The 27,904-nt window shown below is 50.0% G+C and overlaps 3 protein-coding genes across 12 annotated transcripts in view; 1 reads left to right on the top strand and 2 right to left on the bottom strand.

Annotated features, from left to right (window-relative positions):
• Positions 1-2,792, bottom strand: part of PPIP5K1 (diphosphoinositol pentakisphosphate kinase 1) — a 45,122-nt gene extending 42,330 nt beyond the window's left edge. For all 9 annotated transcript variants that reach the window (XM_045772069.2, XM_045772044.2, XM_045772020.2 and 6 more), the window contains exon 1: positions 2,716-2,792. The gene's annotated coding sequence lies outside the window, so the exon portion shown is untranslated. The remainder of the gene's footprint in view (positions 1-2,715) is intronic.
• Positions 2,793-5,277: 2,485 nt separating this feature from the next.
• CKMT1A (creatine kinase, mitochondrial 1A) lies at positions 5,278-11,405 on the top strand. 2 transcript variants are annotated; one of them, XM_045772109.1, is made up of 10 exons: positions 5,278-5,488; positions 6,321-6,638; positions 7,278-7,476; positions 7,680-7,775; positions 8,156-8,377; positions 8,513-8,598; positions 8,721-8,844; positions 10,498-10,632; positions 10,833-10,958; positions 11,163-11,405. In XM_045772109.1, the coding sequence occupies exons 2-10, from the start codon at positions 6,490-6,492 to the stop codon at positions 11,277-11,279; spliced, it is 1,254 nt and encodes a 417-aa protein (XP_045628065.1). In that variant the 5' UTR covers positions 5,278-5,488; positions 6,321-6,489; the 3' UTR covers positions 11,280-11,405. The 2 variants fall into 2 exon arrangements, with proteins under 2 accessions (XP_045628065.1, XP_045628058.1); XM_045772102.1 differs by having other exon boundaries at positions 6,354-6,638.
• A 199-nt stretch (positions 11,406-11,604) lies between these two features.
• STRC (stereocilin) lies at positions 11,605-27,260 on the bottom strand. Its single transcript, XM_045772124.2, is given in 30 exon segments — positions 11,605-11,755; positions 11,951-12,098; positions 12,194-12,291; positions 12,547-12,695; positions 12,888-13,030; positions 13,409-13,564; positions 14,163-14,332; positions 14,972-15,128; positions 15,327-15,417; positions 15,617-15,813; positions 16,209-16,344; positions 17,895-18,007; positions 18,119-18,242; positions 19,005-19,063; positions 19,370-19,495; positions 19,946-20,011; positions 20,151-20,318; positions 20,495-20,533; positions 20,818-21,000; positions 21,349-21,481; positions 21,744-21,859; positions 21,994-22,180; positions 22,377-22,543; positions 22,712-22,822; positions 22,901-22,963; positions 24,001-25,194; positions 25,196-25,256; positions 26,011-26,035; positions 26,126-26,911; positions 27,215-27,260. Coding segments are annotated over 30 exon segments (5,319 nt in total). The 3' UTR covers positions 11,605-11,648.
• Between the last annotated feature and the right edge of the window lie 644 nt (positions 27,261-27,904).

Here is a 27,904-nt window from a genome sequence, read left to right on the forward strand (position 1 = left end):
GACATTTGGTAGGAAGCATTTTTGGTTGTCACAACTGGGAAGGTGCTATTGGCATCTAATGAGTAGAGGCCAAGGATACTGCTTAACAGTTTAAAATGCATAGGATATTCCCCCACAACAAGTAATTACCCAGTCTACAACATCAGCAGTGTGGAGGTTGAGAACTTCTGCTGTAAAAAAACTCTCCCTCATAACAAGACATGGGCGAAGATGTTCATAACCTCACTACTGGTTATGGGAAGAACTGAAAACTCTGAAGTCACAGGTAGAACAGACAAATATAGCTAAGTATACACAAATGATAAACTAACAGCAATTTTTAAAAATGAATCAAAGATGTAATGATATGGACAATTTCCAAATGCAAACTGCAGAAATGCACATGCAGTACAATTCAGTTTGCATAAATAAAAAATATTACATATATTTATAACTGTATACATAATTAATAGAAGTCTAAAAATATGGACTGGAAAGAAAGACATTAAAGTCATGATAGTGGTTACCTCTGAGAGGGGAAAATGGAACTGAGAAGGATCTGAGTGGAACTTTACAACCTTATCTGTAATGTTTATTTCAATTTTTAAAAAAATCTAAAGCAAATACACAAAAGGTTAACATTTGTTAATACTAAATTGCGGGGATACGGGTATGCTGATTTTTTCCAAAAATAAAGTTGAGTCACCCAGCAGCAATTTTTCACATTCTCCAAAAGTTCTCAGAAATACTAACCAATTAAAAGAGAAAAAGTTACCAAAAAAGAAAAGAAAAAGGAAAAACTAACCAATGACTCTCATAAAAGCCACAAACACCTTAAGTAAATGGATTTAGTCTTACAAACTTTTAAAGTAGTCTCCAACAATTATTTTGTATTTTTAAACCCTTCCATTGCAAGTGGGATTTGCAGCTTTCATCAGAAAGTTACAGCTAACCTTTATGCAGACCTTGACCTTTCTAGTCTTTACCATCTCCTTGTCTCTACTAGTCAACCACATGCTCTTAACACTTCCAGTTGTCTATTGCAGGTCTTACACATACACTCCCCCTCCTGAATAGGCCATTTCTTTGAACTCCTTTTTAGTGACCTAACCCAACTTTCATGATTTGTGGCATTACCAAGGTCCCTGTAGAGCTTAAGCAAGCAGAATTTTGTTCCACCCTTTATTCTTTATCTGAAGCAGGGATTTTCCCTCCTGTCTAAGATTCCTAATCCTTCACCCTTTTTTCCATTTAGTCCTTCCTGGTTTTCTACTGAATGTATATAGTCATTTTCCTGAAATTCTATTTTAACTTTATAACAGGGGTGGTAATAGAATGGGGAAGAAGAGTCTGTTCACAAATACGTGGCTAAAGAGAGACGGAAAGGCCTAAATTCATAGTTAACAAAGCAAAGATAGAAGCCTGACAGAAATAGCTCTGATATAAGCCAGGATTTATTTAGATGTACCTCCGAGAGAGGCTGGGATTTGATGTGGTATTCCAAGAGCCATTCCCCAGTTTTCTGTGCCCTTCTCCCCATCCCCCTCTCCCTCAATACTTTGTTGCAAACAAAAGAAACTTCACGCTCTACAAAAGGGCTAAAGGGCAGTCTAACTCCTGCCTGAATCAATGCAAACGGGAGGGTCAGTGGTGGGGAGAAGTTAGATAGGTAAAGAGAGAAGGTGGGGCACATGGGTAATCTCAGAAACACTGATGTTAAATCAGATCTGAAGAGGGGGTAGAAAAGAGGGTAAACTGTGTAACTTCTTTATCCCTTAGAATTTACGGATGCTTGCAGTAGTCAATTTCCTTAATCACCATGCACTTAATGGAGGGCACCATTAGTGGTGAAGGGGAAACATCAATACACAGTCCAGGCAGGGCTATTTCCAACACAGTAAAACTCCTCAGGCCATCAACACGATCTTCTTCCCACCTAAATTCCCTCGAGATGCAATGCTTACTCCTTCATACAGAACCACATTCTGACACTGATGAACTGTGCTGATGCCCTTGTTCTATCAACCCACTCACACTCCCTTCTTCCCCTAAACTGCTAAAATGACTCTTCATTGACCCCCCCAACCACTCACAACACTGCTGCCCCTCCCCCATCACTGATCAACTAATCCAATTAATAATCCAACTAATCCTCTCACTCAATGATTCTCCAGCATTAAGCAGCCCTCCAGACCCACAGATGAGTCGCCACACTTGGTAACATTTATATCAAGCCCTCAATGATCCCCCACAAAGAATGCCTACCATCCATTCCGTCCTCACACTAGCTCTCTCCAGGGTCCCCTCCTCTCCGCAACAACCCCTGCCTGCAGAGATTCCCTCCCGCGTCGACTCCCTTCCACCCTTCCTCACACAGACCTCCCCACCCTGACCCGCTCCCTTGCTGCCTCCGCTCCTCACGCACGACTCCCTTTTCCTCCCGCAAATCCTCAAACCCCTCTCTTCTCTTGCTGACCCCCTCCGGTGTCTCTCCTCACACAGCTCCCGGTCACGAATACCGCCCTCCAATGCGACTCCACCAGCCTTCGCCCGCCCCCGCCTTACTCTCCCTACGCTGACATTGAGGCCTCTCCATTGGGCCTCTTTCCGAAGCTGCCCCCAGCCGGTACTAAACACGGCCCTCAGCACCACCCGAGCCCACTCTACCCAGCCCACCCCCTCAGATACCGCCCCCAGCCCCCAGCCACTCCCCCACCGCCCCCGGCCCTCGCTCACCCGCCTCCTTGCGCTCGCGCAGCCGAACCTGCCGTCAGCGACACCTGACAGCAGCCCAATCAAAGCGCGGCTTCTCTGCGGTGTCACCAATCGGCGGAGGGCGCGCACCGGCCACAGAGTCAGGCTGCGTTGGCCCGCACTTCTGCGTGGAGGAGGGTGGCCCCTAGCGGCTGTGGGGAGGGAGTGCAACCTGATGCGCCCCTTCCTCCGATTTCTAACTGCGTTGGCACAGTCCAGATGCTTGGTTTAGACAGAGAGTTCCCAGTGAGACCGAGAGCAGGGAAGAAGCAGCAAGATGCAGAGAAAGAGGTACAGTTTGTGCCATTGCACGTCCTTGAGAACAAAACCAGATTTTCTGTTTGTTTTTTAAAACAAAAGGAGTATGACATATTTAGAGAGCCAATAAATGTAGGTTGAAAATGTTAACAGATGTAGAGGAGCAGACTGGAGACAAAAAGAGACGAAGAGAGAAACAAATCAGAAAGTTAAGGAAGGAACAAAGAGACTTATTTATGGAGGAGACAAAATGGATGGACATGGAAGACTGTGCGAGATGATATGGTTCCCAGCTCCTTGCTGGGCTTGTTCTTTACCCCTCCTCCAGCCTTGGAACCAGACAAACCTGGGTTTGAATCCTAGCCTTGCCTTTAATAGCTGTGCAGCTTTGGACAAGTCACTGAACTTCCCTCAGTCTCCGTTTCTCTGTCTGAAAGAGAGTGGTTTTGGGGCGCCTGGGTGGCTCGGTCATTGGGCGTCCGCCTTCGGCTCAGGACATGATCCTGGCGTTCTGGGATCGAGCCCCGCATCGGGCTCCTCAGCTGGGAGCCTGTTTCTTCCTTTCCCACTCCCCCTGCTTGTGTTCCCTCTCTCACCGGCTGTCTCTCTCTCTGTCAAATAAATAAATAAAATCTAAAAAAAAAGAAGAAGAAGAAGAAAGAAAGAGAGTGGTTTAAAGACCTAATCGGGCACCTAGGTGGCTCTGCCTTGGCTCAAGTCATGCTCGTGGAGCCTGCTTCTCTGTGCCTGCCACTCCCTCTGCTTTTGCTAGCTCTCTCCCTGTGAAATAAATAAATAAAATCTTTAAAAAAAACCTAATCGTACGGTACTAATTATATGAAAGCATTTTGTATATGTTTGCATTTTTGTTCTTATCTTTTCATCATTACTTAGGTTTCCCTGGCCAAAACAATCCCAAGGTCCTTGTTTCTCCTCTGCAACCTCAGGGATCCTATCACTTTTCAGTCGGGTGCCTCATCATACTGACCCCAAGTTGTTCTGAATGAGATAGGATGATTCTAAGGACCATCCCTAAGGGAAATAGAATCCTCCCTAGTTCTGCTCAGGCTCATGTTCTCTCCACCACTCCAACCTTTCAAACAAGTTATTAAAACATCTTCTAGGTAATTAACTTGTCTCCTCACCATCCCCCCAAAATGTAGGTTCAGTCCCTAGTCATCCACTGGAACAATCCAATTCAATGAAATAACACATACACGAGTTCCTTATAATTGTAGAGTGCTTTATAAATGTTAAGTAGTATTGATATCATTATCATTAAAGAAATCAAATACATATATATATATATATATATATATATATATATATATATATATCAATTACTTCCTGTATGCCATAGGATAACTTTTTTAAAGTGAGCATTAGTACATTATGTGGCTGTTAGAGGCTCACAGTGAATAAGAAAAGTACACAAATACAAGCCTTTTCTCAGTGGAGCTAGTATTCAAATTTGGACAGCTAGTCTCCAAACTTGAGTGCTTTCTCTATTCCTCTGGGCAAGTCTTATTTTTCCTTCTGTAATTCTCTCTTCTTGTTTCTTACCTCTTTAATCTTAGTAACCACCCTCTCAATCAAATAACAGCCCTACTGCTCTAGAAGATTATCTCCCTTCTTTATCAACATAAATATACACCATTCCAAGTAATTATATTTGCTTGCTCATAACTACTCCTTAACCTAGACAATGAGCCCACAGGTAACATTTTCCATCTCTTCGAAAGTGACTCTAACTATAGAACTCTTATCTACTCTCTGATACTTGCTCTCTTACCAAAAGAAGGAATTAAATGACAGACACAGAAGAGAGGTGGATGGCTTCTAAGGATACCCACAAATGAGGAAGGGAGGAAAAGGAACACAAGGGAAGCCCAAGAGGAATAAAGGGAATCAGAGTATAGGGGTGGGGTCTCATCAGTGGGGCCAGAGGACAATGTGAAGGGAATTTCTCTTTCTCAAATAAGATATCCAAGTATCTTACTATCTTGTGGGTACAAACACCACCATACCTACTCCACCTTAACTGACTTTCCATACTGAAGCCCCAAATCTCTATTTTGGCTCCAGCATTCGTTCTCTTTCCTGCCGGGACAAAGGTCAAGTCATACCTAAGTCACACTTTGAACTGTGGGAACACACCCTCTCAAATCTGAATATACACCTCACGAGGAGAGAGGACAGAGGACCAGTAGGAAGGCACAGATTCCCTGGCAACATTATGCCCTTGAACACCACTCCCCTTTACACCCTGTATTAAACGGCATTAAGGAGCCAAAGAGGCAACACCTGTGGTGGTTGGAGACCTGTGCCTGCCTGTTCCATTCCTACACGTCGTCATCTTACCACACCCTTCACCTCACTTTACACTCCCCTCCAGCCCAGGAACTGGAAGCACAAAGAGGAAAGAGAAGGGAGAGGAGAAAGAGGAAACTAACGATTCCCTGCCCAACTCCAGCTCCATACCCAGTGCAACCAACAGGTAGGCAAGCTTGCAGAGAATACTCAGAGGGAGTCCTGTGGGCAGCAAACATTTCTGAACCTGGATAAAGCAGGAAGAATTAAAAGATCAAAGGTGAAGTAGAAGATGGGGAGGAGGAGGGAGGGAGAAAAGCCAGAGATCAGGAGAAGTGGAGGCAGGACAGAGCTTCAGGCTTGGGGCTGAGTGGGGGTAGGGAACACAATACAAACGGGATAAGAGTTAATGTTTCTCTCGTTCCTCTCAGGGAATCCTTTCACAACCTTGTAAGAATAGCACAGGTGTGGCAGAAGGGCGCCTTGGTCCTCTTCCTGGTTCTCAGGAAAAGGTGACCTTGAGCCACCAGGCGTCTTTTCCAGTGTCTGCCTCTGTGTGCTTTCTTCCTGTCTTTCTCTGGTATCTGTACTTATTCCGCGGTTTCTCCCGCGGCCGCCTCCCCTGAGAATATGAAGAGGTTACTGGGGAAGGCCGAAAACTAGAGAAGAGGTTGTGCAATGTCACCCTTGCACACCCAGAGTGTCGAATAGGGTTCCGAATTAAATGGAGAGGCTTGGGGGAAGGGTGTTCGGCTTTCTCGGGTCCCCTCGGGTGCTGTCCTGTACTTGGTGCTGAAATCCGGGCGACCTCGTCTCAGGTAGGCCCGCGTCCCCAGCCTAGAGTTGGGGAGCTCTGGTCCCCTAATCTACCTGGCGGTGCTTCCCACCTCTGCCCCCGCACACCTAGCGCGGTCGCAGGCGGAAAGGCGGGGCATGCGTGAGCCCCACCCCTGGAGACTGCGGCTGGGGCCTCCCTCTCCTCCACCGCCCGCCGATAGCTCATTGCGCCTCTCCTGCAGTCTGGTTGGAACCCGCTTCCTCTCCCGCTTCAGCCTCCACTCCGGCCCCCATTTCGGCTCCAGCCTCGCACCCGATTCCGGCCCTCAGTCCTCCTGGTTGCATCCTCCCTCTCCGTTCCTGACGTGCGCCAGCTCCCGCTCCGGGATTGAGTAGCCGGACCCTCAAGCCATGGCTGGTCCCTTCTCTCGTCTGCTGTCCGCCCGCCCGGGGCTCAGGCTCCTGGCTTTGGCTGGAGCTGGGTCTCTAGCTGCTGGGTTTCTGCTCCGCCCGGAACCTGTAAGAGCCGCCAGTGAACGACGAAGGCTGTATCCCCCGAGGTATCAGTGTCTGAGGCGCAGGGGTGTGTGTGGAGGGGGGGGGGGTGACGGTTACGAAGATGGGGATGGAGATGAGGACCCGGTCAACAGAGAAAGGTTATAATCACGAAGGCTCTGGAGTGGAGTGCTGTACAATCTGGAGACCTCAGTGGGTTAGGGATTGAGGCCAAAACCGTGAGGCTAATGCATTCCTGGGGACCTGTAACCCGCAGTCCCCGCCCCCACGACCTGCTCTGGCCCTGTGAGTTCTGGCTGCACCCACTCTGCCGAAATTCCTAATTCAGAAACCGGGAACTATCCTTTTCGCTTTCCTCCATCGCCCTTCCTGCTGTTTCCCCCCATTTCCTGAAGTCCCCTCCTCGGTCTTTCCCCTCCCCCATCCCTAATGTGCTAATGGTAGGAAAGAACTGAGCGAATCTGGGGGAATTGATCCAGTCAGCCAGAGGAAGCTAGAACTGTGGGGAAAGAATAGACCCTGAAAGTCTCTAAAGAGATTACCAAGGTTTAGGCTCCCTCTAATCTCCCCTTCCTCCCAAGGAGCAAAGCCAGACATGGCAAACTGGATAGCTCCCTGCTGACTGCACTGGGTCTAGGCCCCCTGTGCCCTCCCTCCATGGTTACTGGGTACCCCCTCCCTAGCGCTGAGTACCCAGACCTCCGAAAGCACAACAACTGCATGGCCAGTCACCTGACCCCAGCAGTCTATGCCCGGCTCTGCGACAAGACCACACCCACTGGTTGGACGCTAGATCAGTGTATCCAGACTGGCGTGGACAACCCCGGCCACCCCTTCATCAAGACTGTGGGCATGGTGGCTGGAGATGAGGAGACCTATGAGGTAGGGGGCCCCCAGAGTTTCCCTGGTGACCCAACTCATCTTCCCAGTAATCCCAGCTCCTTACCCCTACAGACCCTTCACTTTCCCTTAAGGCTGGACCTTCCATACTCACGTTTTCTGACCCAGTGAAATCAATCCACAGCTAAAGCCTGGAAAGGGATCCCCTCTCTTTAACCACCCTCTCGCTCTTAATTCCCCATCAGGTATTTGCTGAGCTGTTTGATCCTGTGATACAAGAGCGACACAACGGATATGACCCCCGAACAATGAAACATACCACTGACCTGGATGCCAGCAAGGTAGTTCAGATATTCCATTTCTGATTTGCATTGCCTTATGTACAACACGCTGTTTCTCTAATCCCTTCGCCTTAATTATTTCCTGACTCGGAGTCATTATACTGCTGAACTTTTAGTCTTGGTGTGGGGGGAGGAATTGTATCTTAAGCAGCAGCGGATATGGAGAGGAGAGGGTGGATGAGAGTGACCATACCCCACAGTAGGCAGCTTGAGGGAGGGTTCATAATGTCCCCTTCAGTTGGAGTACTTGCCCATTGGACTTCTCCTTCCAATGCATGCAGTGAGGATCCCTATAGTCCTTAAGGTCTCTCCTTCCCCAAGGCCCTCAGTTCCCACCCACTGTGTTTCTGTGACTTATATTAATTTCCCTTATTCCCTAGATCCGTTCTGGCTACTTTGATGAGAGGTATGTATTGTCCTCGAGAGTCAGAACTGGCCGAAGTATCCGCGGACTCAGTCTTCCTCCAGCCTGCACTAGGGCAGAGCGACGAGAGGTGGAACGTGTTGTAGTGGATGCACTGAGTGGCCTCAAGGGCGACCTGGCTGGACGTTACTACCGGCTCAGTGAGATGACAGAGGCTGAACAGCAGCAGCTTATTGATGTGAGGGGCCTTGAGAGGGAGCAGGGTTGAGGAGCAGATGAAAAGAAGAGTCAGAAGGGGAGGGTGGGCCAGATGAGATAGAGGCCCAGGGGCTACTGTGAGGATTCCTAAACCAAGTCCTTTTACTTGCCTCAGGATCACTTCCTATTTGATAAGCCTGTGTCCCCACTGCTGACTGCAGCAGGAATGGCTCGAGACTGGCCAGATGCTCGTGGGATCTGGTATGAGGCTTACCTTACCTCTTTTGTCCCCATGCCCCTTAAGTGCCTTTTATTCCTCTGTCTCCTGCAGTTCTGGACAACCTGCCTCCTGATCCCTGTCTTTTCCTCTTTTCTGCTCTCAGGCACAACAATGAGAAGAGCTTCTTGATCTGGGTGAATGAGGAGGATCACACTCGGGTCATCTCCATGGAGAAGGGTGGCAACATGAAGAGAGTATTTGAAAGATTCTGTCGAGGCCTCAAAGAGGTTGGAGAAGAATGTATAAGGGAACTAGGTGGGAGGACATAAGGAAAAACCAAAGACTAGACTATATAATTTATCAACCAACTCAGGACACTTTTGATAGCAAAGGGGATCACCGTCAGTCACTCCAGGACAAGATACCAGGACTGTCCAGGGAAAACCAGGATATATGGTTTAGAAAGAATAGAAAGAGAGAAAGAGAGAAAGAATGTCGTGAGTCTAAGGTAGTAAATAAAACAGTTGCCAGATAAGACAAAGAAGAAATAACTGAGATAGTGGGTCAGTGCCTGGAATGTGTGGAGTGTACAGATAAGGAAAAGCGTGAGCCTGGATCAACGTAGGGAGTGAAAGATTGGTGTGTTCATGATTGCAATGTAACCACCCAGTTCTGAGCCAAGGTAGGCCTTGGCTCTGGATTCTCTCATTCTTGCTAAAGTAATCGTATCTAGGTTTTAAGCTGAGAGCAGGAGGGAGACCAGGGAAAATGGAAGATGGAATGGCTTAAGTTTCAGAATTCCTCAAGTGGCTCTACTGAATTCCTCAATCTTATATGGATTGGTTCTCCATATTCTATTCTAGATTAGGAATCCCCATAAGCCCAGTTCTTATTGTATGTTCTCATATATACATTTCTATTTTGGACTTGTAAAGACAGAGAGCGCCTCTTCTTTTAGATTCTAGCTGGGAAGTTTTTATTGTTTCTGGCAAATAACAGATAACATATTCTGACTGTAAGTGGGTAGGAAAGTACTTTTTAAATGATATGCCTCAGGTTTCTCATCTGTAAAATTGGGATAATAAGGCTTCCTACATTTTTTGTTGTTGTGGGGATTAAATGAGATAATGCATGTGAAATGCCTGGCCCTTAATAAATGTTCAGTAAGTGTTAGCTCCTATTATTATTTTTCTAGATGGAAGGGTTTCCCCTTGTTCAGCCTGTTAGATACCCCCACCATGTGATGGTTTTTTCTGAACTATGAATAGGGTCCCCTTTACTCAGGTAGTTTTCATGTCCATCACTCTGGCAGATCCCCTGTCTCTTGAACTCCAATGGTCGTCTCCATGATTCAAATGCTCAATGAAACAAAATACCCTTCCTATACTCCACTCCCCACCCCCTCACGCACACCTATAATATGAGTCCGGCTCTTCTGGACTGTTTGCACCTTTCTCTCTGCCTTCTCACATGTGCTTTTTCCACAGCTAACAGAAGGCTTTCTTGCCTCTTCCTGTTGCAAAGCCTACACCCTCGTTTTATGTGTGAAAGAACCCTTCCAAACTCTAGGCTCATTAGCAAAGCAAAGATAATCCATGCATGCTGAGCTCATTGAATAATCATCCCTTTCTCAGTTCAGTTTACCACCTCCACTCATTTCCCTAGACCATCCCGAATGCATCATTCTCCCAAGTTTCTCTTCTTCCACACACAAGATATTTTTCTGTAATCTTACCATTATGGGCTTGCAACATCAAAATTACCTTGTATGCATGAGAATAACACAGCATTTACACACACACACACACACACACAGCACTGTCATTTTTTCACAGCCCAAGTTTCTGGTTCTAGACATATTTCTAGAGTTCCTATAGGTCTGGCTAAGGGAGGGTTCACATATCCCTGACTTTTCACTAACAGAGCCTTTATGGACTCAGGTGGAGCGGCTGATCCAGGAGCGTGGCTGGGAATTCATGTGGAATGAGCGTTTGGGATACATCTTGACCTGTCCGTCTAACCTGGGCACTGGACTTCGGGCAGGAGTGCATGTCAAACTGCCTCTGCTAAGCAAAGTAAAGGAATTGTGGGGTTAGAGCGGTGTGTGAGTGAGGAAGGTGGCTGTGTGTGGGTGGGAGGGTGTGAGCATTTTGGAACGGAGCCAGACATATTGTGGCTAGAAATGTCAGGGGAAGGAGCTCTGAGCACATTGAGGGTAAAACAAGTCTCTGCCCCTATTGACCCTGCCCCCCAACCCCTATCTCCTCCCCTCTAGGATAGCCGCTTCCCAAAGATCCTGGAGAACTTAAGGCTCCAAAAGCGTGGTACTGGAGGAGTGGACACAGCTGCCACAGGCAGCATCTTTGACATCTCTAATTTGGACCGACTGGGCAAGTCAGAGGTGAGATCCTTAAGGATTAGGGTGAGGACAGGTATAGGTCTGTGGGGGGTTGCAATATGATGGAGAGGGGGCCCCGTGAATCTGAAATGAAATTCAGTTTCAGTGGGGAGGCAACTGGAAATGAGTTCCTAGAGCAGGCAAATCAGTGGTAAAGGAGGAAACTCAAGTTATGGGAAGCAGAGATCAAGGGTTAGTGTCCTTCAGGTGGAGCTGGTGCAGCTGGTCATCGATGGAGTAAACTATTTGATTGATTGTGAACGGCGTCTGGAGAGAGGCCAGGATATCCGCATCCCTCCACCTCTTGTCCACAATAAGCATTAAATCCTCCTCCCCAGAAGTTGACTCAAGATCCCCAGGACTTCTGTTCATTCCGGTGCGGCCCATTCTCCCTGCCTTGGATGCCCCCAACTCCCTTCTGTCCTAGTAAAGACTCCTTGCTATGCTCTAGCTGTCTGTGTTATTTCTAATGGCTGGGTGAGGAGGGACTAGCCTCCAGGAAAGGAAAAGAAGCAGTGGGGTTATTTATGATGGAAAGAAGACTCCAGATATGGCATGCCAGGAATACTGATTCTCAGGTGGGTGGAAAGCATTAGCATTTTACCCATATTCTTCATCAGCTTCCTGAGGATAATTAGAATGCATTTCCGTTTGCACTTTATTATAAAGTTTCTTTCCCAATAATCTCTCCCTTTAACTGTAGAGACAGGTTTGTAGCAGGTTGCCAAGGAAGCAGATGGTCAATGCCATGGCCCAGGAGGGTTGTGACCAGTCCTGAAGGCCCCAGGCTGTGCTTCGACCTATAATGAGACAGAGTATGGAAGGAATATTACAACTCTGTTCCCCAGGAACCACTGATATATGGAAACTATCTGCCCAGACCCCTTTATTCCAGGGATCTCCCTGAGTGGGTCCTATGAGCCAGAGAGCACCAAGTTCAGGGTCAGTTTCTGGGTCAGGAGTTGGAGGGTCAGGCTGTACATTTGGGAACTCACCCTGCTGTTCTGGGCTCTCCTTCCCCTCATGCTGCGCCCATGCCACAGCTCGTCGCTGCTCAGGACTCAGAAAGGCCATTTGTTCAGGAGTGACAGCCACAGCCTGAACACTTGTGAGACTAGATAGCTGGGTGGGGCTGAATACCACCTGGGGGTGGGGACAGGAATTGGTACATCCACTACAGCCCCTGTTGGGCCCTGGCTCTTTGTGGTCACCTCACACCCCAGCCCATCAATACTTACAGCAAATTTAGGAGCAGGGATGACAGAAATAGCAAGAGGGGTAAGGCCCTGGATCTGTTCCTGCAGCAGTGCTGAAAGAGCCAGGTCTGGGATCCCCGCTGTTGAAGTAAGTGGGATGAGTGCCCAAATGTTGTCTTATACTGGCCTTCCCCTTCTCTTCAAACTTATAGACCTTCTCCAACCTCTTCCAAAGTATCCTACCATACACCTTTCCCAACACATCTCCAAACTCTTACCTGAATACCTTCTCAGACTCCCATCTTAAGAATTCCAGAGTGGTCCTCCACCAATCCAGCCATGGTATGGAAACCAACCCCTGACAACTAGTACCAGCAGTGGTCCAGCCTCCCTACCTGCTATTGTGCCAATTTCGGTAAAGATCTCGGGCCCCCAGTTACTGATGGGGCCAAAACCACCAGGCAGAACAAGAAGCTGGGCCAGAACTTCCAGTTGCTCCTCTGAACACCGGAGATGCAGATTGCCCAGGAAGAGAGCTGCTTGGCTGGGGAAGAGTGGGATGAAAGGGAGAAAAATTCAGCCACAGTGATAGGGTCCATGGATGTGAGATGGGAGTACAGATGACTTCAAGTGAGGTCCCTTCCTCCATGGGACCACTCCTTCATGAGCCTTCCAACCCCAGTGAGTTCATCCTTACATCAGCACCACCACCCACACCTTTCCCTCCACAGGTGACCTAAATTCCCAACTGCTGATATGCTGTAGCTCCTCTGGCCGAAGTCCACAGAGTGTATAACCCAGTGCAGTCAGGTGAAGGAAGTCCAGGTGGCTCACATGCCGGCCACTCTGCCGCAAGAAACTGGAGACCACAACCCGGAGCTGGATGGGGATGGAGGGCACAGAATAAGGAGAGAAATCATGGGAAATTCATGGAAGGGGAAGTGATTAGGGAAGTGACAAGTGCTACTGGATTATATACTTGTATTATGAAGACCTGAAGGTCCAATAGCCATGGGGAAGGTTGAGGATCCAAAAAAGAGAAGGCCAGGGAAAACAGGCAGGAGGGAGTTTTACCCGTTCAGGGCCTCAAAGTGAATAAATCACAGAGTTCCTCACATCACAAGTATGAGGTATTTAAAAATAGAAAGAATGGCCAGGCAGGGTGACAGGAAAAAATTCCTTGGGCTTCAGGTGACCTGGAGGCCTGGATCTGTGGAATGGATGTTCGGAAGGTCGTAGGAAAAGGGAAGGTGTTACCTGCATGGAGCTCCAGCCATCTATCTGCCCCAGGGTGCTCAGCACTCCCCAGTCCACTAGGATCAGCTCCTGTAGTTCCCGCTCTCCTAGACCTATTAAGAGCCGACCCAGCTGCAGGATCTGCTCAGGACGGAATCCCCGGGGAGGACCCCACAACTAGGAGAAAGAGAAGAACAATGTGAATGGAAAAGCACTGGTCTAGGGAGTCAGAATGCTGGGTCTTAGTCATGCCTCTGACCTTAGCTGTGTAACTGTAAGCAAATCACTTGCCTCTCCAGGTCTTTAGTTTCCTCAACTGTAAAATGAGGATTGGTTTAAGGTTCCTCTGACTAAGGTGTTACTGAAAGACACTAGAGTCTCAGTAGGGAAGAATAGCAGACTCTAGTCCATGGGTTCTAAACTTTTACGTGCACCGGACTCACTGGGAATGCCTGTTAAAATGCAGATCCCGAGAGCCCTAAGAAGATTCTTCAGTGAGTCTAGCATGGGACCCTGGCATCAGCATTTTAAAAATCTGCTCCCTGGGTAATTCTGATACACAGTGAAGTTTGGTAACCACTGCTCTCTTCCCTCTACCCACCGCACCAGCTTCCTTTTTTCCATACTCATCCCCTCTGACTCCCTACTCAGGATCCAAACTCTAACTCTCTAATTATTTAATTCCTGTTTCTCCCACCTCTTACCCAGTTATCCATTCCCATGTGTCCGTACTACACCCAACCAGCTTCCTTGTGTTGGCCTCTCCATCCCTAACCTGTTTTGCCTTGCCCATCGCTGCCCGTAGTTCTTCAGGCCCAAGTCCTGGGTCTCCTGCAAATAATGCCAGGCAGTCCTCAAAGTCTGAGAGCTCCATCTCTGCAATCTGGGTTGCCGACCAGGCTGCTGGGAATGTCCCCCGTACATCTGCACAATTTGGCACAGGTTCTGAAGGGGTAAGGCAGGCACAGGGGGTCAGTGTGGAACTAAACTATGCCCAGAGAGATAGCTATAGGTGGAATGACCCCTCCAACCTTCGGATAGGATGACGGGATGCTATGGGCCAAAGGATTACTATAGTGTGAGAATTATAGGACTCAAAGGATATTAGAACAAGTAAGTGACTAGAAAGGACAAGCCCCTCATTGTATAAATGGAAGACTGAGGGAGGTTGCCTAGGGATTTAATGGCAGGTTTAGATCAGAACCCAGGTCTTTGACCCCACAGTGTCTCCCTCCTACATCCTAAGCATCTTCCCAAGAGATAGCTCCATACTCTAGCATAGAGTCAATCCTAGAAGCTGGGTCACTGTTAACAGGGATAAGAGAATAGGAAAAGGGAAGTCCTGGTCTAAAAATGTAATGAGTTCTAAATTTCGAGGGCTATAGAATCCTAGAACTAGAAAAGATCTTGAAGATCATCCCTCTAACCACTGTGGTTTATAGATTAGAAAACCCAAGCCCAGAGAACAGAAAGTGTCCAAATCTACTCAAAGGGCACAGCATACCTAGAGCCTAAACTGACTACATTGCTGGATATTCTTTCCTATACACCCCAATAGACTTTTGAATATTTGGGTAGTTTTACCTGGGAGATCTTCTGCAGTAGGCCGTACAACCCCAGCTACCAAGGCTGCTTTCTTGGGAGCAAGCTGTGGCCCACCACATAGCTGTCCAACTCTGCTCTGCTCCCAGCTCTGCTGCTTCTCTAGGAGCCGCTCCAGGGTCTCTGGGCCCAAGGCTTCCTGTGTGAGAAGGTAGATGGAGGGTGCAGAGACCTAGGAAGGTCAGGGCCAGCTGCGGCGGCTGTAATTCCAAAGTCCTATATCTTTTTAGCAGTTTCCCCCAGATTCAGGCTTCACATTCCTTGTCCTCAGCCTCCTTGGCCTTAGCTCCCCAGTCCCCTCTCTGCTCTTACTCCCTCCCTTGTTCCTTCACCTCACCCTGGGGATCAAGGAAATAGCTTCAGTAGACAGAGTGAGTACTAGGCGTCCAGCTTGCTCTACTTCACCCTGGCTCCACAACTCTGGCTTCCTGGGGGACAGGAAGAAGATCAGAGGCTGGGATGCTGGGAGAACTGTGAGGGAAGGGAAGGGGAAAAGAGGACGTGCTAGGACTGGGGACTCAGGGCTCCAAGGAACCATGAGTATATTGAATGAGCTTCCACTGATGATGGTGGTTAAGAGGGTGGGTGTAGGATGAGTTAGAATTGGAAGTTCCCGAAGGTTCATACCCAAGAACAGGCTCCTGTGACAGGAGCCATCCCAGCTCTGTGGCAAATGGCTCTCCTAGGCAGAAGCCCTGTAGCTGATTGAGATGGGCCAGCAGGATCGGTAGAGGGATCCGTCGTGTACTCTCTATTCCCAGGAATCCAACCAAGGGGCCCAATGTCTCCAACACTTCCCTTGAGACTGTTGTCTCCTTTGGAGCCTGGAGAGAGGCATCAGGCCTTGGGACAATGCACCTCTGACTCAGAGGACCGGACCCTTTGATCAAGACACCAAAACCTTTGATTTTTATCTCCCTCCAGCTCCCAGCTCAAAACCCTATGATGTTCACTGCTATTGTTTGCTTTCTTAAATAAGGGGCCCAGATAGGCAGAAATGCTAGGAGATGGAATCCAAGGGATTTTGGGGGACTCTAATAAATGTGGACAAGAAATAGGAAGCAGGTTCTCAAGGAATGGATCTAGGGGCTAGGGCCTTGTGGACAAGAACCTGTTTGGCATCAAAAGTGTGGGGCTGGGACTAGAAGACAGAGAGCATTGTCTGAGAGGTAAAAATTATCCAGGCAGCAGCTCTGAGTCTGGTAGGTTGGACTCTTACCAAGTTTTGTAGTGCCCTCTCTGCCAGGGCTACCCGGTGGAGTGGGGTCAGTGCCAGCAGCTGTTCTGGAGCTCCTCGTACCAGCTCCACCACCAACATAATAGATTCATTGGACAGTCTATCCATCATTCGGACCCTATAGCAATTTGACAACAGGGGCCATCAGAAATGAGCCCTATTGAAAAGAGATTGCAGAATGCCACATTGCCCAGACAAGAGAGGTAACATCAGACCAAATTTTATGGCCCTGGACAGGATCTGATATTAAATTGCCTCAGATGCAATTCCCATCATAGTGTTTAAAGGGAGACAACAAAAGGAATGACATATTTCTAGTCTTCCTGAGAAATGACCAATGATCTTACCATCTAATGGAACCCAAAACCCCAAATATTAAATATCATTAAAATTCCCCCCCCCCACCACCATTGATAGATTAGGAGACAGGATCCCAGAGGTGGTGGGATCTTACTCCCAATTTCTCTTTTCCACAGCGCCACCCTTCCTCTACTTGTTGTGAGGAGGTCCTCTCTCATTTGCATAGTGCTACACAGTTTACCAAGTTCTTTTGGGTGTTCTCTCATTTGATCCTTATGACAAGATCTTGAGGTAAAACAGGTATTTTTCTTACTCTTTCACAGATGAGGAACTCAGGTCTTCCAACTCATGGTCTAGGATCTTTCACCTTATCCAGGTTCTTGGAATCCTAAATTATCTCCAAGAACCAATAAATTTAAACAGATTTGAATGACTTTTTTTTTAAGCCCTCTTGCCCCAAAATTAGAAGTGATATTCTATACTCTATCTAGGGTTGCCAATTCTGGAACTGGAACTAGGCCGTGTAGCACAAAGGCTAAAATCTGTGGAAAGGCGTATAAAAATGTAAGGATGGAGTCAACCACTTTTACCATCACCTCATCCCTAGGAAGACTAACACCAGCCTTTTTCTACCCTGACTTACAGTTCAGATGGCAATGAGGTAGGGATGGGGGTAAAATGGAAAAAGAAGCCTATGAGAGATATTCATGAACCCCTAGAGTCTGTTAGGAGGATTCAGGTTCATGAGTTTTCTCTCCCCACAACTCTTACCCATACCTGAATGTGCTCTGCCACATTCCTGCTATGAGACCATCCAGCCTAGGCTTGAACAGCTCTTGAATAGTTGATGTTGGGAATTCACTACACCAATTTTCCTTATATTTTGCAAGAATCTGATTTTTAGTCACTTGTCCTTGTGATGCCCAATAGGGCCATTCAGAAACATGCCAATCTATTTTCTATTTGGTAGCCCTCGGGGTGTTTGAAGGCATTTATAATGCATGTTTCATACATGTTCTTTTTCTGTACTCCACTGAACACACACTGACAACATGGTTGCTTAAGCAGACGACAATCCTCTAGGGCAGAATTGGACCATTGCCTCCCTCAGTTCAGATATTCTATCTCTATTAATGTGGCCTAGGTTATATTAGGCCACATCATAGTGTTGCCCACTCTCAGCTGTCCCATGTTGGGTCCATGTTCTGGGAGCCAGTCAATACATAGAGCAACTTTGAATAAAATCCTCCACTTTGGGCTATAACCATCAGAAAGAAAACCACCATCTTCAGGGTACTTCCTAAGGGCAGATCTTCAATACCAAGTTGAGACTTCTAAGGAGCCAGTATCTCTAGTTGCAGCACTTACGGTAAATCCAGGAGTAGCTTGGTGTCTAGCCCACTCAGTTCTGGACCCAGGGTTGCCAACTCTGGCTCTGGCATGGTCATCCTCCGCTGTAGCTCTGCCCAGATACAGGCTCTCTGTAGGACAGGTGTAGAAACAGGTCAGGACCAAGTCCAGCATGGGGGCTGGATTCTGTATCCAGGGTCCCTGCCTCCCTGCTGCAACTACTGCCTAAGCACCCCTCTCACCAGGCTCCCTCGAACCCCAGTGGGCAGCTGATAGATCACGTGCACTACTTCAAGGAAGTCTGCCATCGAGTTGATCTGCTGCAGAAACTCACACGACATGCCCCCTGCCAGGGTGCCCAGAGCCCTGTAGGTGTGTGAGTGGATAGATGGTTCATTCAACACATGCCATGGTCTGTCTGCTCCTTGTGTCGACGCTCTCGAAACAAGTACAGATGTTCATTTATGGTAACTTATAGTTTGAGAAATGTTCTTTCATAGATACTCTCATTGGCTCCCCACATCATCACTATTTATCAGAGAGGAAAATACACATGCACAGAGGTCAAGCGACATTCCCAACATCACTCTATTACATACATGGTAAACTGAGCCTAGAGTTATGTCTTTAGATTCGGAAATCCATGATTCCTTTACTGTGGGTGGAGGTTAGGTGATACTTATTTCTGTTTACTGCTGCTTGGCCAGTGGTTCTGATTAACTAACTGGATTAAAATAACAACAGCAAATGTCTATTGGGAGCTTGCATGGGGCCAGGCACTATATTAAGTATGACTTATCTCATTTAATCCTCACAAATACATAGGTACTATTTTAGTTCTCATTCTATAGAAGAAAAAACTGAAGCTTAGAGAGATTAAATGACTTGCCCAAGATACAAATACATGTCAGGCCTGGGACCTGAACGCAGGTTTTCTGAATCCCTTAAACTAGTCAGGGTAGTTGTGGTCCTGTGGGAGGGCAAGAGGCTAAAGTGAGGAGGAGCCAAAGCTGGGACGACGCGTCATTCATCCCATCTCGCATTGCATATCACATGGAGCCTGGCACATGGTAAGTGCTCAAAAAATGTGAGTCAAATTAAACTCACTGCTCAACGCAAGTTACTCACTGCAGATTCCTGAGTGTCAGGTTGGTGGGCACCTGCATCTTCTTCCAGAGAAACTGTGCCTACAAGAGAGAAAACGAGGAGCAGTGCCCCAGCAGAGATACTTGCCCAAGAACTTAAGATGTCTTGGACCCAGGCCTTCCTCCCCACCGTGTGGGTCCCACCAGCTTCCTACTCTCCCAAATGCACATTCCTCTAAGGGAGAGAGAGAGAGAGAAATGGAGGGTTAGGGAGGAGGGAGAAGGGAAGAGCAAAACAAGTCACATTATAAAGTATAAAGGATGCTCGGGATAACATGCCCAATCTAGGGCTGACGGGTAAAAGAGGTGGAACGTAGAGGGCTGTTCTGGGGTGAGTGGGAGAATTACCTGCTGTTCAGACCAGGGCAGCTCACGGTAGCGCCTTCGGTTAGCCAGAAGAGCCGCGGAGTCCAGCTGCAGCAGCTTGAGCGGGAGCAGAGGAAGCAGGCAGTCTGGCCAGGTGGTGGGGATGGGCTGCTGGTGGGGGTGTGTGTAGCAGTGTAGTGATAGGTAAGAGGGGAACCGGGGGACAGGAAGGCACCAAAGCTGGGGTATGGATGGATGGCCCGTGCCACTAGAGCAGGGCACGCCTGAGAGCCGTCACATCGAAGGGGGCTGTGGGCAAGTCTTGCTGCTCTTTAGGCACCTGGTGGACTAAAGTCCTCTCTGAGCTTTGGTCTTTTTATCTGAAAGCAGGGTGGTTGGCTTGGAAGATTTCTCGGACCCTTCTTGCTTTGACATTCGAGGCCAGTGTGAATCACCCTGTCCCGTCTCTGGAACTGGGGAGGGCTGCTAATGTCTTGGTGGGCACAGAGCCAGTCTGGACTCTCAGGGCCCCTGCAGGCGGAGTGTGTGAGGCAGCGCCAGCCATATGAAACTCCCCTGGGACATGGAGGGGGCTTGGTTCGGAGATGCCACACGTACCTGACCAGGGATACACACAGCCGCACCGGCACCTGTTGTACCTATGTTTTTAACTCCGTCTTTCACCTGCACGAGAATTGGCAGTGTGTGTGTCTGTAAGGAAGTGGGGAGGTTTGGGAGGCTTTCCCTGGCCACAGAGAAGATGTCCCCTCCTTCCCCAGAGCCCACATTCCTGAGTGTCTCATCCTCCCTGCCACTCTCCTACCCGAAAGGTCTGCAACAACGCTGCGGTCTGGCAGGCTGAGAGGCGTGATAGTTCAGGGGCCAAGCAGGAGCAGGCCCCAACCAGAACTCGCCTCGGGATGGCCTGGAGTGTCTGGGAGCTGAGGCCTGGCAGCAGAGGGTGCAAGGAGCAGAGTTCTTCCAGGGACAGCTGGGGAGCAAGAGAGACAAGAATCCTGAAGAAGAGAGGCAGGGCGGTAGGGAAGACAACAATCACAGTACAGCGGCAGGTATGACGAGCTTAGAGGGAAGAAAGGGGCAGATGCAGGAGCCAGGGAAAGGGGGACAGGGACCTCTGGAGAATGTTGAGAAGATGTTGCTACTCACATCATGCCTAGGGAGGAGCCGTCCAAGCAGTAAAGCAGCCTAAGGTGGGATTGGACAGGAAACAACAGCTCTCAGGTCCTGATAGCCAGGTTTTAACAAGTCCCTAGGACCTACCCTCCAAAACTTCCAGCTCCCTCTCTACCACCCCCAGTGACTAGCCTGGCTCCAGGTTCTTCTTGATCTGAGGAAGAGGGATGAGGGAGTCCTCCCTGGGACAGAGAAAAAGGAGGCTCCAGAGGAGCTGATGGTATCCCTGAATATAATTCTCTTGACTGGGGTTCCCGGGGGTGGAATGTGGATGCCGGAGAGAGAGATAGACCCACCTGGGCAGGTGTGACACTGGTTCCCTGCAGGGCAGGAAGCATGGCTCTAAGCTGGGGCTCTGACAGCTCCTGCAGGAAGCGGAGGCCCAACTGAGGGAAGAGAGGAGCCCAGACTCGCAGCTCCCGGGGGCTCAGCACAGCTCCTCCAGATGAGCGCAACACTCCCAGAAGTTCATATGCCACCTGTAAGCAAAGAAGGTTTGGGACTGGAGAGAAAAGACAAGTGAACCTTAAACTTCCTATCTAATCCTACATTTGGATCTCCCAGGGCCTGGGCTAGGGCTTAGAACCCGGGATGGGATAGGAACAGATTGGGTTTAAGATGTCAAAGGGTATAATTTGACCCGGATGGCATAGGGTCAGGAAGAGGTGGTAACAGATGAGAATGACCATGGAGAAAGGAACAGAGGTGGCAGAGGTCGAGGGAAGACTCGCATGGTTGTGCTAAGCTTGGTTGAGATGATGGGGCAAGTCCTCCACACAGACCCAAGGAAAGCCTGGAGTCTTGTAGGTCTGTGCCAAGGGGCTCACCCGTCCTTGTGGGCTGAGGGTCCCGTTGGCCGCACATTCCAGCAGCCCCCGTTCTACCGGCCCCATTGGATCGCTCAAGGGTACCAGGCTCTGCAGCTCCTCAGGGCTCAGGAAACAGGCGAGGGGCCCCAGCCTGAGAAGGGCACAAAGCTGGCCTTCAGTGGTCACGGAAGCTGGCACTAAGGTGGGGACCATGTAGGTACATAGAGTAGGCGCCCTGACCGCTAAACTAGGAACTACGGGTGCCATAGATAGGCCTCTGTCCTGGAGTCCGATACTGCCTGAGGCCACTGCCTACTTTCTTGCCCCTTCCTTCCAAGACCCCAGCCCACCACGGCAGCTGTCCTCACCTCTCTCCCAGTGTGGCCTTGATCACTGATCCCACAACCACTCACCTGCGTACCTGCTCTTCTCCATCCTGGACACTCTGGTTCACCAGGCTGCGTAGCACATGTCGGGCGTGCCCGGGCCCAAGACCTGCTGCTGGCCAGCTATCCTCCAGGGCCTGGATCTGAGATGAGGGTCCGCTTGTGCTAGGGTCACTGTGGGACACTCGTGGGGAGGAGCTCACCAGGAGGCACGCTACTGACTCCTGTCCCACCTAGCAGCAGATGGGCCAGTCAAGTTAAGAGGATCATGTCCTACCTGGTGAGGGCTGAGCTGCAGAAAGTTTTCCAGAGGGAGGTGGGGGAGCAGGGGCAGCACTGCCCACAGTAGCTCCTGGGACCAGGCAGGAACTTCCCCAAAAAGCTCAGGGGCCAGCAGGCGCTTTGCAAGAGCCTCCTTCTGGTCAGGCCTCATTCCTGGGCTGTAATCCCGGATGGCAGCCAGGCTGGGGAGAGTAATGGGTCTCAGCCCTCGGCCCTGTCCCAAACTGTTGTCTGCTGCTACTTTGCAGCCCTACTGTCATGGGCCAGAAGGAGACTCTCCCTAATTTTAACAGAGAGGATCTCAGGAGGCAGCTGCACTAGGCTGGTGGAGTTGGCTTGACTCTGACAGGATCAGGAGGAGTGGTGCGGGGCCCTTACACACTGTCATTGGCCAACAGGGACGGTGGGAAGCGCATCAGGTCAGAGACAGCCAAGAAGGGGATGAGCGGTGACAGGTCAATGAAGAGCTGGGAGGTGAGGCGCGGGTACCGCTGGAGCAGCAAGGCTGTCAGGCGACCCAGGGCCTGCTCCTCAGATGGTGGTACCTGCGGGGGGCACAGGAAAGGATGCTGACTCTGGAAATGCTCACAATCCTTGCCATCCCCTCTCGAGTGCCTCTTTCCACTGCGCAAGCCCTCTGCACCCCAGGTTCCAGGTGCTCTTGATTCCTAGATTTCTCCCTCCACCCTGGTTCCCCCTCTCTCAGTGCCCACCTGCAGCTGGGCCCAGGAACGGTGCATGAGTGTCAGGAAGCCCTGAGCAGCCTCCCTCTCTGCTGAAAGCACCAGCTGCTGGAGATTTTCCGGTGGCATGTGCAGGTATGCCTGGGAGCAGGAGGTTATTGTGGACATGGCCTCACTGGGTTGTGACCCAGCCCACCCATGTGCCCCTCCATCTGTTACCTGCACGAGAATCTGCAGGGCCCAAACACTCTTCTCCCTCTGGAGCAGATCCCATAGCACGGGCTGGTGGGGAGACAGACAAGATGCCAAGAGCTGCCTCCTCTGTCCCTCCTGAATCTTCCCCAGGCCCTCCAACTCCACTTGCTAGGATGCCTGTCCTTCATCTGAAGCTAGTATGTGTGTCTCCTCAGATATGAAACTCCTTTAGGCCACGGATGATGTCTCTAACTTCTCCTGTATCTTTTTCCATGCCAGGTTCATTGCTGGCTCAATAAATAAATACTTGGAGATGTGAACCAAATTACTATGAATCTGTCTAAAATCATTTCACTGGATGCAGGGCTTGAGAAAGGTGGGCCCTGACATGGAGTAAGGCATCTTTACATAGCCTACAGAATCTAGCAAGGTGCCTTCCATAGAACAGGCAACCTGTGAATGAATTATGGTATTTATGTATTCTAGCCCCTTCACTCTACAGAGAAGACACAGAAGCCCAGAAAGCCTCAGTTAAATTATTTGCCTAACACCACACTAATTTGTGACACAGTTGAACCCAGAACCCAAGGCTTCCGATTTGTAGTCGCCCAGAATTTTCCTCAGTTCTGCCTTATCTCCCTTTACATCCAATCCTCACTCTCTAGGGACAGAATGAGGGCCCTCCAACTTGATCCCTTTCCTTTCCGGAGCAGAAAGGCGGAGAGTCAAAGAGTCATAGTAATGAGATAACATGTATTGCGTGTTTATGTATCCTGCTATATACATAAGCCCACAGCATGTCTTATCGTATGTAATCCTACAGCCACCCTAAAAAAAAGTGGCATGTTTATTCTCCCCCATTTACAGATAAAAAATATTGCCCAGAGAGGTTAAATAACTTGTTCAAAGTTGATCACAGAACTAAGATGTGAACCCAAGCCTGTCTGACTCCAGAGCTATATGCTTAAACCACTGTACTATACTATACTATACTATACTATACTATACTATACTATACTATACTATACTATACTATACTATACTGTTATCCTCTCAGTATTAGAGAAATCATTTGCAGGCCCTTCCCTCTGTTCCAGGGGCTTTCACCTTGGCAGATCACTCACGCTGAAGCAGGCCAACAGCTCCATCTTGTTTATAACAGAGCTGGGGCTGGCAGTGGGTTCAAAGCCCAGCGGGGTCGGCCGTTCCTCCTGTTCCAGGTACTCTGCGACTGTCCGCAGCACACTGCGCCGGCCCTCTGGGCGGAAGGCATCCCAGAAGGAGCAGTTGTCTGGGAGACTGGAGAGCATCAGGGCCTGACCCAGCATTCCCTGGGCCTCAGTCCCCCCGGCCCCTGGACCCAGGAGAAAGGTCAGCAGGCGCAGGAGATAGTGTAGGCGTGTGGAGTGGGCAAGGGCTGGTACAGAGGACTGACAGCGTGGCAACTGGGATAGCATGCCAAGCAGGAAGGGAGCTGGGGCCAGGCACAGTGGGGATGGTCCCAGTGGTGGCAGAGAGGGCAGAAGAGGGCCCAGTAGCCCCTCTAGGAAGCAAGTGTCATTGCCCCCACGACTTATCCTGCACTGGCCTGCTAGCCAAGGCCAGAAGGGCACTAGAGCTTCATACATGGTGTCATTGGCACAGACCATCATCAGGAAGCTGCCCCCGTCTGGGCAACGTTCCCCACAAGGTCCAACGTGGCAGGGTGGGAAGGCAGTGACATCTGGGGTGGGGCCCTGGCACACATGCTGAACCCAAGCCTGATTGCTGGGGGGCACAGCCTGCAGACCCCCCTCTCCACACAGCCGCTCAGCCCACAGAGTCTCATTCTCCAAGAAGCAGCCCCAGAAGATCTCTGGGGTGAGGGGAACAGGGGGCAGGCCTTCCGGACAGCTGGTAGGGGGTGGGAGCAGGCCAGCACAGAGCCGCTTTACCAGGCGGCGGTTGGGGCCAGACAGGGCTGAAAAGGAGACGTTGCTGCATATTGCCTCCAGGAACTGATCAGGAAACTGGTCATGGCAAGCCTGTAGCCAGGCTTGGGCACCTGGTGCCCACGAGACTGCATACCACACAGCCGTCTGGCAGATGGCAGCGGTGCTGGGAGGGGGCTGTGGGGTGACGGGCTTGGCGTGCTGGCAGAGCAAGTGGATGGAGAAGTTGGAAATGCTGTGGGGTGGTGCTGGGCCTGAGTGGTTCTCGCAGAGGGCCTCCACAGAGATGGCTCGCTGCTGGCGAGGGCTGATGTGGGCCGAGGGCTGGGAAGCCCTGGGCAGAGGCACACCCGTGCTCAGGCAGTGGAGGAGGGCAGGGGGTGGGGGGTGGCGATCCAGACAGAAAGCCCAGCGCCTGGACATCCCAGGAAAGGTTGTGCCGGATGCCCCTGGGTGTAGAGGGAGGAGCAGGCAGCATCTAGTCAGTTTACGTTTCCTCCAGTTGAACATCCTGACCCTGGCCCAGAACCCTGCATGGGGGCTGGCAAGCACAGGCTTTCTTTTCCAAAAGTCTCTGGGAGTATAGGTGTCACTGATTTAAATACTGGAATGGTGGAAATGGGAGAGAGAGCTGTCCTGCCAAGGCACAAAATCAACTAGGAGGAGCCCAGTTGGAGTCCCTTCTGTCCACCTGGCTCCCTTCTTTCTCCTTTCTTCATATGCTTTTCGGTAGCTTAACTGCAACCCTTGGCTGGCCTCATATCAGGAAATCTGCCCAGCAACTGAGTCAGTCTGACTACACTCTGGCATTGTTGTACTGAAGTAGTAAGGGATGGAGGAATCCAGTCTTATCCCTTCTTCCCACACCCCATTTTTATTAGGTAACATTTATTAAACAGTATGTGCGAGGCACAGTTCTAAGTGGCTTACACATACAGTATCAACCCATTCAATCCCTTTCCACAACTCTATGGTGGCTAATATTATCTATGTTTTATAAGAAGGGAAACTGAGGCATAGAATGAGAATGTAACCTCCCCAAGGTCACATGGCTAGGTAAAGGTAGAGCTGGGACACCAACCCAGACAGTCATGCTCCAACACCACTAAGCAACACCCCTCCCATCAGTTTCCACCTCCATCTGGAGGCTGATGACTTCCCAAGCCCAATCAGAACTCCTCTCCTGATAAGAGAGTTACTTACCATAAAAGCAGTTGCTGAAGGTTGCCTAGGAGGGAAACAGTAAGGAAGAGGACCACCCCAATCTCACCCCTTCTTTGCCCTGCCACAGCCCAGCCCCAGACCTGGCAGCACTCACCTCCCTGGCACTGCCCATTGGCATCAGGCTCTGGTTGCCCCAGAATGGACGAAACCTCATCCTGTAGGGAGTCGGTGACACGGAGCAGACCTTCCTGGAAGGCAGCATAGAGGGGGGCCCCCACTGTGCGCATCAGACCTCCCCAAAGAGCCTCCTCAGAGCCCAGCTCCCCTACTGGGGTGAGCAAACCTAAAAGACCCTGCAAAAAGTAGGGGGCTGGCTCCCTCCCATCCAGGCCTGTGGCATTGGTGGGGTCCACACTGGGCTGCACCTGTACCAGGGCCTGCCAGCGTGTACCCTCTAACAGCAGCAGCAGAGAAGGTAACCAGTCAGCCACCAGAACACAGTCAGAGGGCCCATCACGGGTACATGTGGGTCGGGTAGGGGTAGGGGGTCCCATAGGAACTAAGGCTCCTAGCAGCACCTCTGCGAGTCCACCCAGCACACCTGCCTGGTGCCCCAGAAAGTCCCGAGGGGTCTGCTCCTGTCCCAGCAGTGCCAGCACATCCCCTAGCAGCCCTAGCATTGGCTCCCAGTCTGGGCTGCCTCTCAATGTCACTAGGAAGTCATGGAGCCGGAGGGCAGGGGGCTGGAGAGGTGGGGGCTCCCCCACAGGTCCCTCCCCCATTCTCCCAGGCTCAAAGGAAGAAGAAATGTTGGCCAGGAATGCAGAGAACCGTGAGCGGCTGAGGGGTCCCTGGGGAGCCTGGTCCATAGTGGAGAGCAATGACTTCAGGACGGAGAGACCAGGGTCCAGGGACTGAATCCCAGTGGGGACCAGAGTCACTGTAAAGAGAAAAACAGGAGTTCACTAAAGGGGAAGAGCCTAGAACCCAAATCAGCCTTGCCCTGGAACCCAGTTCTAGCTTGGAGCTAAAGATGAGGTGAAGGGGATGGCGAGCTGAGTCCCTTTACTGAATCAGCCTACAGAAAGTCTTGACCTGGTTTCGTAACCCTCACTTTCTCCCTAGCTCTAGCCCCTCCCATCTTCCTTTATCTTTTTAAAGAAACCAGTTAATCTCTGCATTCTTAACTCTCTTTTTAGCAACCATCTCCTTCATCCCCAGCCTTGCTCGCTGTTCCTCTCACCTGCACAGGATAGCGGCAGCAGCAGAGGCCAGAGGCTCGGACCCATGTTTCCAGGTGAGCACTGCTAAGAGGTGAGTTCTGGTTATTCTCACCTTGTGTGGGATAGCCAGGTGAGGGCAGGGCACTGCAGGCAGCCTGAGTTGCCACTGACACTGTAGTGTGGTCTTTCAGGAAACAATATCTGTAACCCGACAGGTTTGTCACCTGAGCCACTGAATATCTGATCCTTTGGCTTTGGAAAAAGGTGTGCTTCTGTGAGAGGGACCGCGATAGGGGATCCCAGGGGGCCCTTGGAGGAGCCCAAGGAGATAGCCTCAGTTAAGAGCCAGGAAGCAGATAGCAGTGGGCCGACATGGAGGTGGAGACCTGGAAACCAGGGGTGTAATCTGGTAGGGGGTGGGGGTCTGCAGAAAAATATAAGAAAACAAAGAGGGTCCAAAGGAGTTAAAAAAACAAGTAGGATTTGAAGAATTAAGGAAGAAAGGGGGCCCAGAAAAAGGATCTGGGCAGCCAGTATAAACAGAGAAGAGGAATAAAGACCAAGTTCTGGTCCAAGCACATAGCATTCAGGAAGAGGAGAGTTGCTTTCTGTTCAGTACCAAGAACCACAAAATGCTAAGAAGGGGGCAGGATTTCAAGAGGTTATATAGACCAACCCTCCCATTTTATGAATGTGCAACTTGCTCATTG

This window comes from Ursus americanus, chromosome 36 (assembly GCF_024610735.1).
Source record: "Ursus americanus isolate L20-20 chromosome 36, mUrsAme1.1.p, whole genome shotgun sequence".
Taxonomy (NCBI): Eukaryota; Metazoa; Chordata; class Mammalia; order Carnivora; family Ursidae; genus Ursus; species Ursus americanus.